General features: G+C 37.0%; 2 protein-coding genes across 3 annotated transcripts in view; one reads left to right on the top strand and one right to left on the bottom strand.

The window, feature by feature from the left end:
* On the top strand, positions 1-8661 carry slc35a5 (solute carrier family 35 member A5). 2 transcript variants are annotated; one of them, XM_041259043.1, is made up of 7 exons: positions 1-285; positions 1090-1238; positions 1929-2027; positions 2358-2491; positions 3689-3756; positions 4286-5066; positions 7411-8661. In XM_041259043.1, the coding sequence occupies exons 2-7, from the start codon at positions 1109-1111 to the stop codon at positions 7474-7476; spliced, it is 1278 nt and encodes a 425-aa protein (XP_041114977.1). In that variant the 5' UTR covers positions 1-285; positions 1090-1108; the 3' UTR covers positions 7477-8661. The 2 variants fall into 2 exon arrangements, with proteins under 2 accessions (XP_041114977.1, XP_041114978.1); XM_041259044.1 differs by lacking the exon at positions 1929-2027 and having other exon boundaries at positions 2-285.
* Positions 8457-17352, bottom strand: part of ccdc80 (coiled-coil domain containing 80) — a 20429-nt gene continuing 11533 nt past the window's right edge. The window contains exons 4-7 of the mRNA XM_041259041.1: positions 17201-17352; positions 15738-15841; positions 12412-12492; positions 8457-9313 (exon numbers count right to left, since the gene is read on the bottom strand). Of these exons, the coding sequence (XP_041114975.1) occupies positions 8985-9313; positions 12412-12492; positions 15738-15841; positions 17201-17352 (666 nt within the window). The 3' untranslated portion in view covers positions 8457-8984. The remainder of the gene's footprint in view (positions 9314-12411; positions 12493-15737; positions 15842-17200) is intronic.

Consider the following 17352-nt stretch of genomic DNA (forward strand, 5'->3'; position numbering starts at 1 on the left):
CTTAGCTGTGACAAAAGCTGGTCGGAATAAATAGCAGACCAGGTTACAGTGTTTTGCAGGGTTCAAATTACTGGAATGTTGCAAAACATAATGCGTATTACTACAATGGTTCAAACTTGGGAATCTAGGCTAGTATAGTTAATAGATCCCCTCCCCCCCCCAAAAAAACGGTAACTGTTTGTTAAATCGATTGCTTCTGCACGGGCGCTTTAGTGATGCACGGGGAACGGAAGTGACTATAGTTGTGAGGTGTTGTTAGACGAGAAAAAATGGAGATGTAATTATGTAAGTGAATTTAAATGTTTTTGCATCGATGACTTTCCAGTGAATGACAGCTTAATAAATTAATAAAATTAATAAAACATCGAGTTAACATAATTCTGAGCGTGTAAATGAAAAAAGGACATTGTATTTAGATACGCTCCATTTAACTGCAGATATTTTTTTTTAAAAGAAATAATAAAAAAAGTAACACGTTTAAAATATTAAACTTAATTTAATATGTTTTTGTAAAATTAAATAAAAGCACAATGAGGTTAAGTGACTTGCTCAGGGTCGCACACAGTGAGTCAGTGGCTGAGCTGGGATTGAACCTGGAACCTCACCTTTTATTTAAACAATTGCCCACAATCGCAATTAAAAATAAATCGCAAATCAAGTTTTCAAAGAATAATAAAATGTCGTTCTGTTTTTGAGTTCTGTGTTCCGTCTATGTTAATACCTCTTGTTTATAAGGTTTGTGTTTGGTGGAATATTGTTTGACAAGCTCAACTGGAAGTTGTCATACAAGTGATTTCTTGCTGACGTTGTACAAAATCACCCATTTGGTGACCTAAAAATATATCCTCAAAACAGAAAATGTGTGTATTTTATTCAAAATAAATACAAATTCTAAAGCAGTTGGTCCCAAACCTATTTTTCTAAACCTACAACTAAATATATATTTAGTTTAGTCACTATGTTTAATTAGATGTTTTCAATTTTGAAGTTTGGAATTATTTTAGTGAATTGGCTCAAAATGGTATTAGATCCCATTTAAAATGCTCGTGTACAGTCTCACATTTAGAATCTGCTTTGCCTTCCTTGCAGCCGACCCTCCTTATGTGCCATGGCCTGCCGGTGTTGCCAGCGCTGCGGGTTTTGCTCGCGCTCCTCTGTATACACATTACTCTTAGGGGCTGGGTTTGTGACTTTGGGCACCAGCCGCATTCTCCTGGTCAGATTTTCTGCTAATGCAGGTAAACTATTTTTTCAGTCCTATTTAAAATACTTTTTCATTTCTGGGGCGGGGGTATATTCTCACACTAAGATATTGCAAGTAAAATAATGTGCAGTCTTTTTTTGTGTGTGTTTGGTTGTTAGCTAATATTTTATTGGTCTTGCAACAACACAATGCAAATGTAAAGCTTGCCTGACTAGTTCTTCAAGAGAGTAACTTACATTTTGTTACATTTTTGTTTATAGTATTGGTTGAAAGGCCAGTGGCGAGCTTGAATCTAGATACTACTTAAAACATTGCTATTGGCACTTGTATAGTTAGCAACTCATTGCTAAAAGGGTTTTCATTAGATTACTGTGTTGACAAACTACTGTAAATCTCCACTATTCAAGCAGCTAATCAATTGGGACCCTTTGGGCCTAACGCCCACCAAACAACAGGCAACTTTTCAGGGAACTTTTCAAGCAATTGCAGTATTTGTAGTCTTCATTTGATCAATTCAGTTAAAATTGCTAAGAAATAGAGCCTATCAAAATCAGCTAGTTGCTTAAGCAATTGCTAGAAAAGGTTGCTCCTAACTAAGCTTTAAAGCATTGTAACAATGACTCATAAATAGCTGTTTAAATGCTCTATAAATTATGATCACTTTTAGGCTTAATATGAACATGTTGCTATTTTAGCAGCTTGTGTGTTTCTCTTTGTTACACAGAAAATAAATATGACTACTTACCTGCCTCTGTCAATGTCTGTGCGGAGGGTCTGAAACTAATCTTTTGTATAGCGATGTCATTGCGGGTCATGATACAAGGTAAGATCTGTATAAGCGATCAGTCGCTGGCGGGGGACTGACGGGGGGGGGGCACCCCCCCCCCCCCCGACGATTTGGTCTCCAATTACAATGTATCACATATATATAACGGAAGATCCATAAACTTTATATTTTATCTATATATGAAATATATGAGGATGTTTAGGTGTATTTGAAGAAAAAAATCAATAATTTTATAAGTGTACCATTTATTCCATAAGATGTCCTTCACTGTTCAGTGAAATTGCTAAATAAATATTAACAAGCCTGGAGTCTTTCTGTTGTGACTGTTGGAGCTGCTTCAAATCAGTGACTTTATGTTGATTTCAGAGGAACGGTCATACAAAGACTGGGGCTGCTACTCCTGGAAAGATTTTCTGAATTACATGAAATGGTCCGTTCCTGCTTTACTCTACTTTCTTGACAATTTAATTGTCTTCTATGTGTTGGCCTACCTGCAGCCTGTAAGTATCATTAAAGTTATATTGTGAACTAAAGGGCAAATATCAGAGTTTTCTCAACTGCATATTTCCTGTTTAATGTCACCCCCATAGTCTTAATGGAGCTGTTAGAATCATATCTGCCTGTGAAGGGGTACACCCCGCCCCTGTCTGTGTATTATTTGGTATTTGTTGTGTTATTTTAAGTGTATGGTTTGTGTATATTATTGTTTACAGCCTGGATGAAGTTCAAATGTTCCATCCAGATAAAATCTTGAGAATGTGTGGTCAACAGCGAGTGCTTATTGATAAACTGACTGTTAACCACGTGGATGATAAAACTTGTGTTGAATGTGTTTGAGGGGTAAATTAGATCATTGATAGTCAGTTCACCCCTCGGCCACAATATAAAAGACCTGCAGCTTTGGCTGAACGGGATGGGTTGTCCAGAGGAGGAAAGAGACAAGAATAGATACTGAAAGGAAACAATTGCTTCTCAGGCTGGTTTTAAACCAGCACGATACTTGTTTGAGTTAGTGTTCACTTTGTTTTGTGCTTTGTCTGTTAGACTTGGACAAACGGCCGTTTTGTTTTGTAAAGTGTTTCTGTTTTGTTAAATCTTTTTATTTATAATTAAAGCTCGCTGTAATGCTTTCATACCCTGCAGTATTGTCTCTGTATGTGCTATTCTCTTCCTGGCCTGACATCACCACAAGCCAGCCTGTTCACACTGCCACTAGTGGAATAAAAAAAAAAAAAAACAGGATTATACAAAACAGAAAATGACAGTCAAGGTAACAGATACTTCATATACTCATACTGAGTTAATCTTTAACTAAAACAGAAAATGATACAAAGTGAGTCTAAATAACATGAACAGTACGTTACTTTAGATAACTGTAATATTTAACCCTTTGCGGTCCATTTATTCAGTGCGTGTTGCTTTTTCTGGAGAAAAAACGACTAGAGACATGTGCTTTACATCTTTTTGATGGCATCAGACAGGGTCCGACATCGGACTGGAAAAGGAAAATTGTAATGTTGGACCTAGTCCGACAGGACCACAAAGGGTTAAAACCCATACCAAGTTAATCTTTAAGGGTGTGGTCTCAATAGATCTTAAAATCCCGACTAGTACAGTTAGAGCAGCCTGCAACATATACATTATAAACTGTGTAATGATTTCTAAGTTTCTGTTTCTATTTTCTCTTCTTCATACAGGCTATGGCAGTGTTGTTTTCCAATTTTGTCATCATTACAACAGCCCTTCTCTTTAGGATCGTGCTAAAGTGAGTACTGCAAACTCGATTTTTGAGATGTAGGGGGGTTTGATCGTAAAAAGGGGGGGGGGGGGGGGGGGGGGGGGCGGCGGGATGGACGACGATACCTGTAGCAATATTCCTGGACCTTTTACTGAAGACGAACGGAAAACTGAGGGTTTCCAGTGTTAACAGGAGGTGTGTTGAAAAACAATTGTTACATGTTATTCAAATACTGTCGTCTTAGTCGATGGCCTGTTTGGACCTAGAAACATGTATGCAGGACACATAAGCGTTGTTGAAAATCCAGTCAGAGAACCAGAATTAATAATTGTCACAAGCCAGTAAAAGAATTTGTTAGAATTGGCACAGATATCAAAAACAGGTGTGATTGTTGTTTGGTCTTGCAGCAGTAAAATCTTTGTTGTCCCAAAAAATTATGAAATAGCATATTTAAAGAGAAACATACTCTTCTGAAAATAGAAATAAATGAAATGACCAAAGTGTTGATGCAGATTCCACCCTTTTCATTTCCATCCACTGAACTTCCGCTGTGCAGGAGACGTTTATCTTGGGTGCAGTGGGCTTCTCTTGTGATCCTGTTTCTCTCCATTGTGGCCCTGACGACCGGGACTGGAGAGAGTCAGAACACCATTGCTGCACATGGATTTCACCCCAACCCATTCGTCCTTCCCTCCAACAGCTGCCTCCATTTCACCAAGCTTGGAGACAAGCCCCTAAATAGCAATTCCACAGTGGGGGAGACATTCTCAAGCTTCCCTTGGAACAGGGAGGCCTTCAAAAAGCTCAGTAGCTTGGGCCTGGGGCATGTCCTCCTAATAGTACAGTGCTTTGTGTCCTCCATGGCCAACATCTACAACGAGAAGATCCTGAAAGAGGGGGACCAGCTAACGGAGAGCATCTTCATACAGAACAGCAAGCTATACATCTTCGGGGTGGCTTTTAATGGCCTCACATTGGTTTTAAACTCTGACTACCGGTCCCGAACCCAGCACTGTGGGTTCTTCTTTGGGCACAATGCCTACTCGCTGGCCCTCATCTTTGTCACGGCTGCCCTGGGGTTGTCGGTGGCGTTCATCCTGAAGTTCAGGGACAACATGTTCCATGTGCTCACAGGCCAGGTAACCACCGTTCTCATCACCACAGCTTCAATCTTTATATTTGACTTCAAGCCCTCCCTGGATTTTTTTGTTCAAGCCCCTGTTGTGCTGATGGCTATATTCATTTACAACGCCAGCAAGGCTCGGGACCCAGAGTACACTCTGCAGCAAGAGAAGCTGAGGGTCATCAATGGTGAAATCTATGAACGGTCCAGAGGGGTAAGTGTGCAGGTCGACGCAGGTTCACCACAGGGCCTCTAGCGTCTTTGACCATTGTCTACATTTGAAACAAATTGCTTAGAGAACTGCTGTGGACTGAAACCTGTTGTCTTTTATAAATCCCTCTGGTCTGGATTGCGGTGTAAAGATAAAAGTGCGACATTGTTGTGCACTTTGCATTATATTTTGAAATAGTTGTATTGACAGTTAAATTAACAAAGTGCTCCCAGCTCAAATAATGCATACAATCTTTAGTGATACTATCATCATAGAAAAATATACTGATGTAAAAGCAATTCTGGGCCATTCTGATCCAGCATTTCTGGACCCACAGACATTATTTAACAACTAGCATGTTTAAACATGGGAATAAGACTCCTATTTCGTGGCAATTTGATCCATTCCTGGTTTTACGATGAGTTTTATACGACACACCTGAGCTTGTTACCTATACACTGTGGCATGTCAGGATTGTACTAAAATCCGGAATGGGTGACACTGCTATGTAGTAGCAGTCTTATTTCTATCTCTGCAATTACTTAGATGGAAAGTGTCAAATTTTTACTTTGAGCTGTATTTGTGGAAATACAATGTTTGTTATTTGAAGCTTCATACTGCCTCACTTACAACCCTGCTGATGTAACATGGTTCATAGTCATTAAAGTTTTACAGGTACTTCTTGTCATTAAAAGAAAATTGTGTTCAGTTAGAGTAAATCACCATAATTCAGTGAACATGATCAAGGTTAAATTATGACTATAAAATTGATGCAGCTGTATTTCCTTCTGTGTATTTCGGTCGAAGCTTTGTCTAAATGTTTAATGGCGTTATTTCATGCTAAAACTAGGTGTTTTCATGTTCACCAGTAAAATATATTAGAGCCTGCAGAGGGCAGTATATCACTTCAATTGATTCTTCAAGGCCAGTTGAAGCAGCTGTATTTCTTTTAGTTGACAAAGCTGCATTTCAGATTTCCTAGGGAAACAGATTGTGCATTGTCACTGATCTTACCAGACGTCCTGCTAGAATAACATAAAACAATTTACTCGTATTGGATTACTTAAGGTTTTTATTGCTTAGATAAACTATACCCATATTTTTTTTCATTTTAATATACAGTATACAGCTATGGCCAAAGTTTTACACCACCCTTCACAAATTGAAAAATGTGATATTTTGAAATCTAACATAAAATACTGTACTACTATTATGGCTTCTGGTAGGCTGTTGTGACCTCATTTTGTAGTTTTCTTTAACGTAACTGTGTGCTGTGACTTTTTAAAATTTTAAATATGCCTAATTCTAAATGTAATCTATCTAGCTAACGTTAAAAATATTACAGTAATATTGCTTGTTATTTCACACCTGTCTTGAGTCAACGCCCCTCCCCCCACTTTTGCCTTAACGTCAACTCTACTCCCCCTGGGTGTTGACTCGGCAGAGTCAGGTATTAGTATATATATATATATATATATTATATATATATATATCGGTATATCTATATATATATATATATATATTATATATATATATATGTATATAATACACACACACACACAACACACACACACTTACACACTTACACACTATTGGCAATTGAATGATGGCTATGAGTTCTGGTCAAAGGTTTTGTGGAATGATAAAAAAAAAAAAAATAAAATCAAGATATTTGGTCACATTAGGTTTGGACAGTTTGGTGAGGCGTACTAAGAAAACAACTTTTTTTTTTAAATTCTCAATCATAAAATTGTAGGTGATGCTAAACTTTTGGCCATAGCTGTATATTACTGTTTCTTTGTGTATCTTTGCAAGGTGCATTACAGAAAATCAGATACTGACGAATGTTTAGCAGACAGCTATACAAGATGAAAAGGAGGTTAAGGATTTCCATTAGCAGCACTGAATCTGTCACCTTTGTATGGAGAGAAGTGTTGTGCCTATTAGTCTACCACCTTAGAATTAAAATATTCTATAATTACTTACTGGCTCCAAATATTCCACAATTCTAACCCTTGTTGGTTTGGGGTTAGATTAACATTAAGTTTTATGTTTACAAAACTTCCTGAGTTAAGCTGCAAATTAAACTGAGAAGTAGCCCAAAATAATGGCACATAATTAAAGCACAAGGGGCGGACAGTCAAGAGTAAAGTATTGTGGGGTGCGGTTTGAGCAGGGTTCTCTAGAACTCAAACATCTCAAAGCCAGACAATGACAGATCTGGATGGTTCTGTTGCTCCATTTTCTGTAGAAGGATTATAAATGCCATAAAACAGTAAGGGAAATGTTAAATGATTAAAATCACATGAGGCTGTTTTTCATACTGTTTTTTTCCTTTACATTTTAGGATGGAGAGGAACTGGAGCGGCTAACCAAGCCCAACACGGACACTGACACAGAAGATTCGTTTTAGTTTCTTCTTGTAACATGCTCAGATACTATTTAAGAGCATTAGTGACCTGTGCCGGTGCTGTGAAGACAAGTTGTCAAGTGAACTTCGCTTGTCTGCGACGAGAGATGGACATTCCTGCACATTGCTCAGGCAGTGGACATTGTAACAGTACTGATTCATGCACCCATTTCATAAAACACAGCCGTAATTTACAACAAGACATTCAGAATCATTATTGGTAAAACATGATCGTAATAAGGCTAACATGGCTTCATTTCCAGTTTGAGTGGCTTTTATTTATATAATTTAATGTGCATTTAAACTGTGGGAAACATGCTAAGTATTATTTGTGTTGTACAGCATATGGCATTCTCCAGTTTTTAAATCTGACAGATATGTAATTTTGAAATAAGTGGTGAAAATAGGTCACATTTCATTTTTTTGAAAACTGGTTTGTGTCTTATTTTTAACTGCTTTAATGGTTTTCTTGCACAATGTTGTAATATATAAATAAATAAACACATAATTATAAAAAACCTTAGTAGAAACAGTACTACTTTTTGTGTTTTTATTTATTTATTTTAATAGCTTACCAAATCTGTTTACATGTGATGCAGGGTTAAATGATCAGTTTTCAAAAGAAAGCATGCTAATTGGTATATAAACCTCTGCCTTAGACCCTCCTATATCCATGAGCTGCACTGCGCTACTCTCCTGTATTCTGTGCTGACTAGACCCAGGAATGTTGCAGCAGGTACCTCGCGCTAGACTTTGTACCTAGAGTAAAGCAGCATTACTGTTACAATGCCCTCCTAATGTGAAATTTACCCCATATTTGTCAGCGAAAATTACATTTTTTAAATGGTTGATTACAAGCAGTTTTTGTTCAGTCTTGTGTGTGCTTTTGATATCTTGTAACTTTTTTTTATGGGAACACATCCATGCATAAAAAAAGACACGCACTCCATGTTTTCAAATATTGACTCAGATCTTTGAATGGGTGATAGTATAAAGGGTTTTATTTGTCATATGGTACACACATCCGCATATAAATAAGAAAATATGTAATGACTTTCAGGGGAAAGAAATTGAACTTGCTTTTTCTTGTATCAGCAGTACAGTGATACATACCTCTGTGATCCTGATTTTAATATGTGAAACGAGTCAATATCCAATAAATACAAATGTAACAAAAAAAAATTAAAATGTCTCTACAAGTGTCTTTCTTTCCAATTTATGTATAATACAATGTCCATGGCTTAGAAATAACCCTTTTTCCCCAATTTCACAGTTGCCTGATCATTTTATCCACTCTTACTCACTTTGGTGCTGTAATTTATATTATAAAAAAAAAGAAAAGAAAATGTTTATTTGTTTTAGAGTTCAAGTAAGCATTACAAATATAAGGAAAACAAGTTTTGGTACTATTGGAATGAAACTTTGCAAGTAAGTAAATATTCAAGCCTGTAGAGTTTAATTAAAAAAACTACTTGAGTCAGCAGTTTCATTTGTTCCACTTAGTAATGGCATCAACGGTAACTGTGGTGTTGATCCTCCTGATAGCCCTCTTGGTAGCCCTCTTGGTATCCATGGTGGTAACCATACCCCCCATATTCGTCTTCAGGGCACCTCATGCCCAGTGACTGCTGAATGGCCATTTCTTGACGCCTGAGCTGCATGGAGTCTAGAAGGTCATAGATGATGGCCATAGATGCCATTGGCGACGGGTACCAGGATTTAACATTTCCATCTTTCCCCACTAGGAGCATTGAGAAATATTCAGGACTTATCTGGAAGTAGTTCCTAATGTCCTTCACCAGGGAGAGTGAAAGTCCTTCTCGCTCCACAGTAGCACTACCTATAAAAACAGACAGGGCAACAGATTTCAGAATGATAATCATGGTGGTATTCAGACCTGGGGTCAATTATAGCTGTAATTACAATGAAACTGTAGGTGAATGGAGGCACAATTCAGGGTGTGGTAGCTGGGCAGCTTAATTAACCTCTATCATCATTACCCTCCTATTTAAACCCCAATCTCACACTCCTCCTCTGTCTAGTGTTTTGCTTTCTTGCATATGCTGCGACCTGTTCTCACACAAAATGTAAAACTCTTAATTTGCGGCATGAACTAACTCCAATTCAGATCAGGAAACCTCTGCATGATTCTCCTCAACAATATCTCATTCATTTCTCCGATGGAAACTATCGTACTATCTGCTTCTAATGCAGGCTTCTACCCAGGAACCAGACCGGCATTACAGAGATCAAAACACAGTATGAACATCCTGGCTGGAAGCGATAGTATGGTGTTGTTCAATATTTACTGTACCTTTTATATCTGCTGCACCATGTTGCCTGCTTCTCGAAAGCAACAACTCGCTTGCCCAGAGCTACAGGACTGGCGGCAACTTTGCCCTTATAATTACAATCGGGATTTGCACAGAAAGCTATACTGAACTGAAACCTCTTTCAATGCTGTTATGTTTAACTGCAATATTCCTAGATGCTTACGACAAGAATAATATACAGCCGAGCAGCAATGTCCTGCAAGGTTTTATACAGATCAGTGACAGAAAACAAATCTAATATCCATACCACGCAATCCTTCGCTAGAAACTGTATTAGGGCTTGCACCTAATTTGGGGTTGGGCTGTTCCCTGAATCCAGTCTTGACACGATATGGTACAGACTCCACAAGGTGCTGGAACGTGTCTTAAGGAATGTTAATCCATTCAGTCGTTAATATTTCTTGACATGATGAGCCTTTTTATCCGTCTTTTTCCCTGTCCATCATACATATTGATTCCAAAAAAGATCCTGTGTGATGTTTGGACACTGCAGAGCAGCCCAATACTGAGGATGAACTGGGTTTTTTTTCTTCTAAAAAATTACATTCCACATTTTATTTGGTTATTTTAACTTCAAACACATGGCAATGCACTACATTGCACAATATCAATGCAAATAACATTTTCATCAGCTGAAACCAAAATTCCATCCTCTGCCAATAGACGTGTGAGTACAAATGAAAATGTCTTCTGATATTCCAGTGGCTTTGCCCTGCAGGTAGCTGAATACCCTCTCAATCTCACTTTTTTCTTACTACAAAAATATTCTGCCCTTGTCTCTGCCCTTGTTTATTTCACAGACTCCCAGGGTCAATTGCAGCGTACCAAATTTAGTTCACTTGGTGTGTCTAACTAATGGATTAAGCAGGTTTAGTCCACTTGTTGGTCTAAAGTTAGTACACCTTCTAATCCTGTAGCGTACCAGAAGTTAATCATCACAGGTGGGTCATCTGCTACATCAGACTAAACAAGATCCTGATTGCAGCGTACCAAATGAGAATTGTGATGATCCTGTTCAAGTGGATTAATTAAGTACTGTGAAGGATAAGACTAACTTGGTATGCCTGCTCATCATAAGCATTTACTGCTTACATTTCCTTGCAGAGACAGATGCATTTTTCCTCTGAAATGACTAGTACATCTGAAAACTTTATTCCATATATTTCTTACGTCCGTCACGTTCGGGGCAGTCAGATCAGTGAGAATAAAGTCTTTGCACAATATATATATATATATATATATATATATATATATATATATATATATATATATATAAGTATTATATCATTTGCAGTTAAAATACAAAATTTAGTACAATCATGTTCCTTTGATACTGGTTTCAGTGTAACGTAAACAAATTATACGAAATTGATACTTTGTAATACCAGGTAATAGTATCTTAATTACACACAGAAACATGTCCCTAGGGAAATATTATAAATGGACTCTGACTTACAATAGCCTAATCTTTTCTTCCCAAATATGTCGATACCGGTTTGACGAAACGTAGTGGATCTTAAAATCTAAACTTATATTAATTTTTCTTTTTTGTTATACTTGTCTTAAATCTACATAATTTTATTAACATCAGGTAATTTTTCAATTAGTCAGTTTTTTGTTAAGTATATGGAAAACTACAAAGCAATATGTAATTTAATATATTAACGTAACATTATTAAGCAGGTTTCATTAGACTTTATGAAGCAAAATTCTATATGGTGATGTTAAACTTTTGGCCATAGCTGTAGGTTAGCCCTCATTATCAGTCTAATTTGTTCCATTTGTTCAGATCAGTTAAACTAATTATCATCTGTTTGGTACGCTGCAATCAGGATTAAATTAGTACAGATTTGCAGGATATGTTAGTCTGCTTGCTGTTGACTAAATCACTGGTACGCTGCAACTGGTACGCTGCTTTCTGCAGAAATAACACAAAATGCCCTTGAACTTTTAATGTCTGTTTGACCACATTTACAGACTGTTTTGCTGAGCTAACCTTAGTCCAGTTGTGTCAATACAAAAAAAGGAGTTTTGCTATTTTCCTTAGCAGCTGTGTAAATAGTTACTCATTTAGACATGGACAAAAAAATATATTTTTTAGAAACATTTTGTTTCCAAAGCTTTCTTTTTTTATATATATAAAAATGATTTGACTTAATATGACTCATGAAAACCATAGAGCTTGGAGGGTTAGATTCTGTCACTCAAGCAGCTGACAGTTCAAAAGTCTGCTGTATGAGCATTCATGCTGTTGGTATCAGCACAGTTAATATCAGATAGGTGCCTTCTTCACTAAAACCATCAGTACAAATAGTAAGTAGTGCTAAATTGTTAAACACTGCAGTGAACTATAATAACTATTATAAACACAGCATAGTACTGTATAATAACCTCCTTGCAGTATTTAACTCATGCTTGTCTGGTCTTCAACAACAATGTTGAAAGAAGCCTATAAACGTAGGTTTTTGGTTGATAGTAACAAACTAAACAGGTCTAGTGTTGTTTAGTGATCTACAACACAATGTGAAATAGTTTAGTTTTAGCAGCAGGTTAACAATACTTGTTTTCTGAGGGGTTATTGATTGAATTACACCAGTAACATTACCGTTAATAGGAAATAATTCCAAAACTCCCCCAGCCTCAAGGTCCACACCAACCAACTTCAGAACAGCGATGTGTCGCAGACCTGGGAAAATGGAAAAAAAAAGGTTATATTCATATTAACAACGAGGCAATTATTAGGATGCCTCAGCACCATGCAAAACTAAGATTTTTTTTTGCCATAACACCTAAGTATAAACTAAAAAAACCAAAACAAATGATGCTTCCAGTTGCTTTGGTCCCTTGGAAATAGTAAGGTCCTGTAAACTGAAATTCAGACAAAGATAGAATTCTGTCATACAGCCAGGGCAGCAGCTTACACGGTATTGATTCAAACAGAAAGACAGGTTTTAACAAACCTTTTAAATGTGACATTGATGATATGCATGGTATGTACAGTAGATTCGGTAGTAAAACTTAAAACGTGTATGTCATTGATATACATCCCTCGCCACAGAAGGCCATCAGAAACATGAAAAAGTAAGATCGCCAAGGCCTATATCCACTGTATGCACATGTGAACATGTAAGGGATATTTTGGAATGCAATGTTGTTTTTTTTGGTGTTCTAAAGATAGATAGATAGATAGACAGATAGATAGATGTGTGTATGTGTGTGTATATTATATATATATATATATATATATATATATATATATATATATATATATATATATATATATATATATATGTGTGTGTGTGTGTGTGTGTGTGTGTGTGTTATCTAACACCTTGCACAATTAAAATCAATAGAAGCTTCTGAACATGAGCTCACAGTGCAAGATTATGAGGACCGTCTGTCTGTGTGTCCACTTTACTGATGTGAACAAGATGTGACATTGCATTTAGAAATAAATAAATGAATGTGTGGATTGGCATTTATTACCAAGCCATTAATAAATCATATATAAGTTAACCTAAAAAGTAAGAGTTTACATTTCTTGCTGTACTATTACAGAGGGAAAAGATACAAACGTTATGACTACAGTATTCACTGTCATGGTCCAAATATATAAAACTCGGTTTACAGTATCTATGAAAACCATGCCCTGAGGAATGCTCATTACCCAAACTAAAAGCTTCCCTCCAGTGTTACTCATAAACACTTCTGTGTTACCTTATATATAAACCCAGTTTTCTTGGCGCTTTACTATGTTACAAATCAAGATATCCAATTAGGGGCCCCTTAATGTCTGCTCTCAGTTCACAAACATGCTTTTCATTAAAGTAAAACAAGGTCCAGTTTTGGTTAATGGAAACATTTCTTAACTGCTTTTTAATGTATTTGAATTATGCCCCTCAGCTCTTTGCATAAAGATGGCTGGATGCTGTAGTTAAAATGGAAACCAGGAGCTGATGGGGCCCAATGTTCAAACCTGGCATTTGTTCTTTATATTTTCACATAAAGGTTCTCCTTGTTTTGGTCTTTCAGATGTAGTCAATCTAATATGGCAGATGGAATTGTAGTTAATTCATTAATTTAATTTTAATTTAGAGTGACCAATTATTATTAATTCCCCCCCCCCAATTTGAAATGTTTAATTATGTTTTTTTTTCTCCTCACTGCAGTGAGTCCCCATGCAGTGTGGATGTTGTGAGGGTGTGTGTGTGTCCTCCAATTTCACAAGCCTAAAGCCTGAATTGCTTTAATTATTTTTCATCCTGGTTTGCTACTGCAACCCCTTGGGAACTTGGGAAATGTGTTCCTGCCAATCTGTCATTTTTTGAACTGCAGATCCACAGTGCTGGAGGACAACACAAATGTGAATGGCTCCACTGCAGACCTGCAGATGCCTTATCAACCATGGAGGTTGCTGGTGTGTGGTGAATTGTGGATTGTCCTGCCAATCTAAGCCCTTGCTACCTGGGTGGTGCTTGGCCAATTGTGTGCTGCCCCATGGGAATCCCCAATCATGGTTGGTAATGCCTGGATTTGAACCTGTGATCTCCAGGCTACTCCACTCCACTCCACTCACAGCACCTTTACTGGATGCACCACTTGGGAGCCCCCCCTGTACTTCATTTTTAATAGAAAATCAGCATCTAGATCAAAGAATGTAGCAAGTACATAAGTTGCATATAAATAGAGGATCTCTCTGTTAAGCTAAATGCTCCCTTTGATCTAATTAAGAACTGGTTAAAATATCAATTCCTTGAATTGTACGAATAGCTTAAAATCAACATTTTTCAAATGTAGAAATGTATTTTTTTACCCAGGACAGAACCCTTGAGACATACTTTTTGTTAGATTATATTTTGTATTGTTATATGCATGATCATATGCTCCACATTGTAGTTCCTTTAATTACTTTCAATTACCCTATAATATTGTGATCTAGGGTGTACTTACCAGACATTCTGTAACACAAGGTTCCATTGTTGTGTTTTTTACATGGCCACTCATTATATAACAATTACTTGTGGCGCGATATGTCTGTAAATGGATAATCATGGTAAACCAGGGCTGAATCATGGATATGTGGTGGTTTTGTGCTAAAGATCTGAGTGGAGTCATTTAGTCAAGGAACCCTGAATCTGTTTTTTTTCCTATCTCTGTTAAGTTTACCAGAAAAATATTAGTAAAAAAAACGTAAGTTAAAAGCGGATTTGTTTTCTGACAGTTTAAGTTTCTCGTAAATACCCATAGCACAACAAAGTACAGCTTTAATAAATGTGTTTTGTTCACTAATAATTACAAAAGATGGCTGATTTGACAATTATGTTCTTTACATTTTAGACAGCTACTCCTGAATGTAATTAAAGATGCCAGAAGGAATTATAGTGTGCTAAATTTCCATTCACTGAACTGTTCCAGGCTTGCTGTATACTTTTGGAAAAAGGTAGGGACACAAATATATGGAGCCAAAGAAAAACCTTTCATTCTACAAAACTAGTAAGAAACCACTGAGGTATTGTAAATGTAGAGTGTAGGTGTAGATACAAAAGATTTTGGAGCCATTGCAAAAAGAAAAAGTGCAAAAACAAAGGCACCTTTTCAGTAAGGAATAAAACAAGTGAAACAGTATAAAACTATCAGGAAACAACTTAGTTACAGGAAACAGATGTTCAGTTATTGTTCCTGCTAAATTTCTGCCCTTTAAATGATTTTATTCCCTTTGCTTTTACTTAAAAATATTGTTCTTCGAGCTGTTTCGAACAAGTTTTTTTTTCCCTTTTTTGAAAATAAAAAAGTGGAAATCCATCCCAAATTATGATAAAAGAAGTAAAAGATTGTGTGTTGAAAGGAGTGCCTATTGTATTTATTTAGACACAACAGTGAGATGTATACCTAACTTTTCTGAATTGATCAATATAGGTAACCAGAACTCACCCAGGTTGCAGGCCTGGCTAGTCAAGGCGTACAGCTGCTGCTGGTAGGCCCATTCTTCATCATTTGGTGCAGATATAAGAAACAGCCTCCGTCTCCAGCGGAACCTGCAGGCAATGGACCAAGTCTAATGAGGGGTCAAGAGATTATCTGATAATCTTTCTTAATGGAACTGTTCCTTGTGTTCTGAGTGAACGATTGTTCAGATGTGGTGCCGTATACCAAGCAAAACATGGGGCCACATACATTATGTGGTACCAGTCATGTGTAAAAAAGTATGGCATGTCTAATTTGGACCTGCGGTTTGTGATATATGTCAGTATGTGGGAATGCGGGAAAAGGCTGCCGGGTTTGACCTTATACAAATTTACTGCTGTAAACTGTAGTAAAGGTACTACAAAGTGTAGCAATAGCAAAAATAAATAAATAAATAAAAAGCTTGTTTTCCAGGTACATCCATGAAGGTTGCAGCATCACCTTGGTGACCAGCATTAGCAACTACATTCCACAGCACAAGAAGACCACAGACACTCAGAAAGGTCCTTCAACAGTACATCTTGTTGTAACTACAGTATATGCATCTCTTTATTAAGTCAGAATACCAGGAAGCACACGTTTACAATTTCCGTAACTTGAACTGGCTCTGGCTTTCCACAAAAATATTGCTACAGTGAATTGCAAAGACTAAGAAAGAGTGCTTGGATCTAGACTAACACAAGGGCCAGCGGATGTAACCAGTGGTTTTCCCCATATGAGTCATATGAACAATTTTCTAGTCTGTAGTCTGCAATAACACACATGATTATTAAAGTTTTAAAAGTCTCCTGCAATGTTTAGCCTAAAGTTTCAGCCAATGAGACACTGTGTAATGTTATCCACCTAGCTCACACCATCCATTTAAATGATTGTTGGAATTTTCATTATAAATAGAGTTTCTGATTTTAACAAATCAACACAGATGAAACTGGTCTGGAGAATACTACTTATATTGTGTTCACTTAGTCTTGTTCACAGTTTAGTTTTTGGTGCAGGAGATACAGTGCACACTATGGTTAGTATCTTCCAAAAAGCCAGAAAACTTCCAAAACAAAACACTGAAAAAGTGAAACAATAAACAAAGCCCTAACCACACAACAATAATCATATCACAACCAATGGGTATGATGTATAAATGAAAATGCCAAAATTTCCATTGCAATGAATACAGAGCCTAGAATTATTATCCCATCTGGCATTCAGAGAAGGCATTTTCTCATTGGGACAATGGTGCGATAAGGTGTTTAACTGGCAAAAAACTAAAATGGAACAGAGCTTTAACAGAGTTTTTTTAAGAACTTGGTCTTAGTTGTATTAATTAAATACAGATTACATTCATGAAACTTTTTCCATGTTGTTAGAGAGAACTGTATTCTCTCATTCAACAGAAAAAAGGAAAAGCTGGGAATGGAAAGCAGTGATCGTGCTACCTTGACAAAAAGTTTTCCAGGGAGCGGGGCCGGTCTTCCTTCTTACACGATATCCCCTCTTTCTTCTGCCTTTCCATTTCCTTGATGCGCGATTGAAAAATATCAATGTAATCAAACACTGCCTTCATTGCAATGGGCACTTCGTAGTATTG

The sequence above is a fragment of the Polyodon spathula genome, chromosome 9, assembly GCF_017654505.1.
Source record: "Polyodon spathula isolate WHYD16114869_AA chromosome 9, ASM1765450v1, whole genome shotgun sequence".
In the NCBI taxonomy this organism is placed as follows: Eukaryota; Metazoa; Chordata; class Actinopteri; order Acipenseriformes; family Polyodontidae; genus Polyodon; species Polyodon spathula.

Excerpts from the sequence above, each read along its gene's own strand:
- slc35a5 (XM_041259043.1), top strand. The coding sequence starts at position 1,109 with ATGGCCTGCCGGTGTTGCCAGCGCTGCGGGTTTTGCTCGCGCTCCTCT. Across the intron at positions 1,239-1,928 it reads CAGATTTTCTGCTAATGCAG|AAAATAAATATGACTACTTA; the intron begins GTAAACTATTTT and ends TTTGTTACACAG. Across the intron at positions 2,028-2,357 it reads ATTGCGGGTCATGATACAAG|AGGAACGGTCATACAAAGAC; the intron begins GTAAGATCTGTA and ends TGTTGATTTCAG.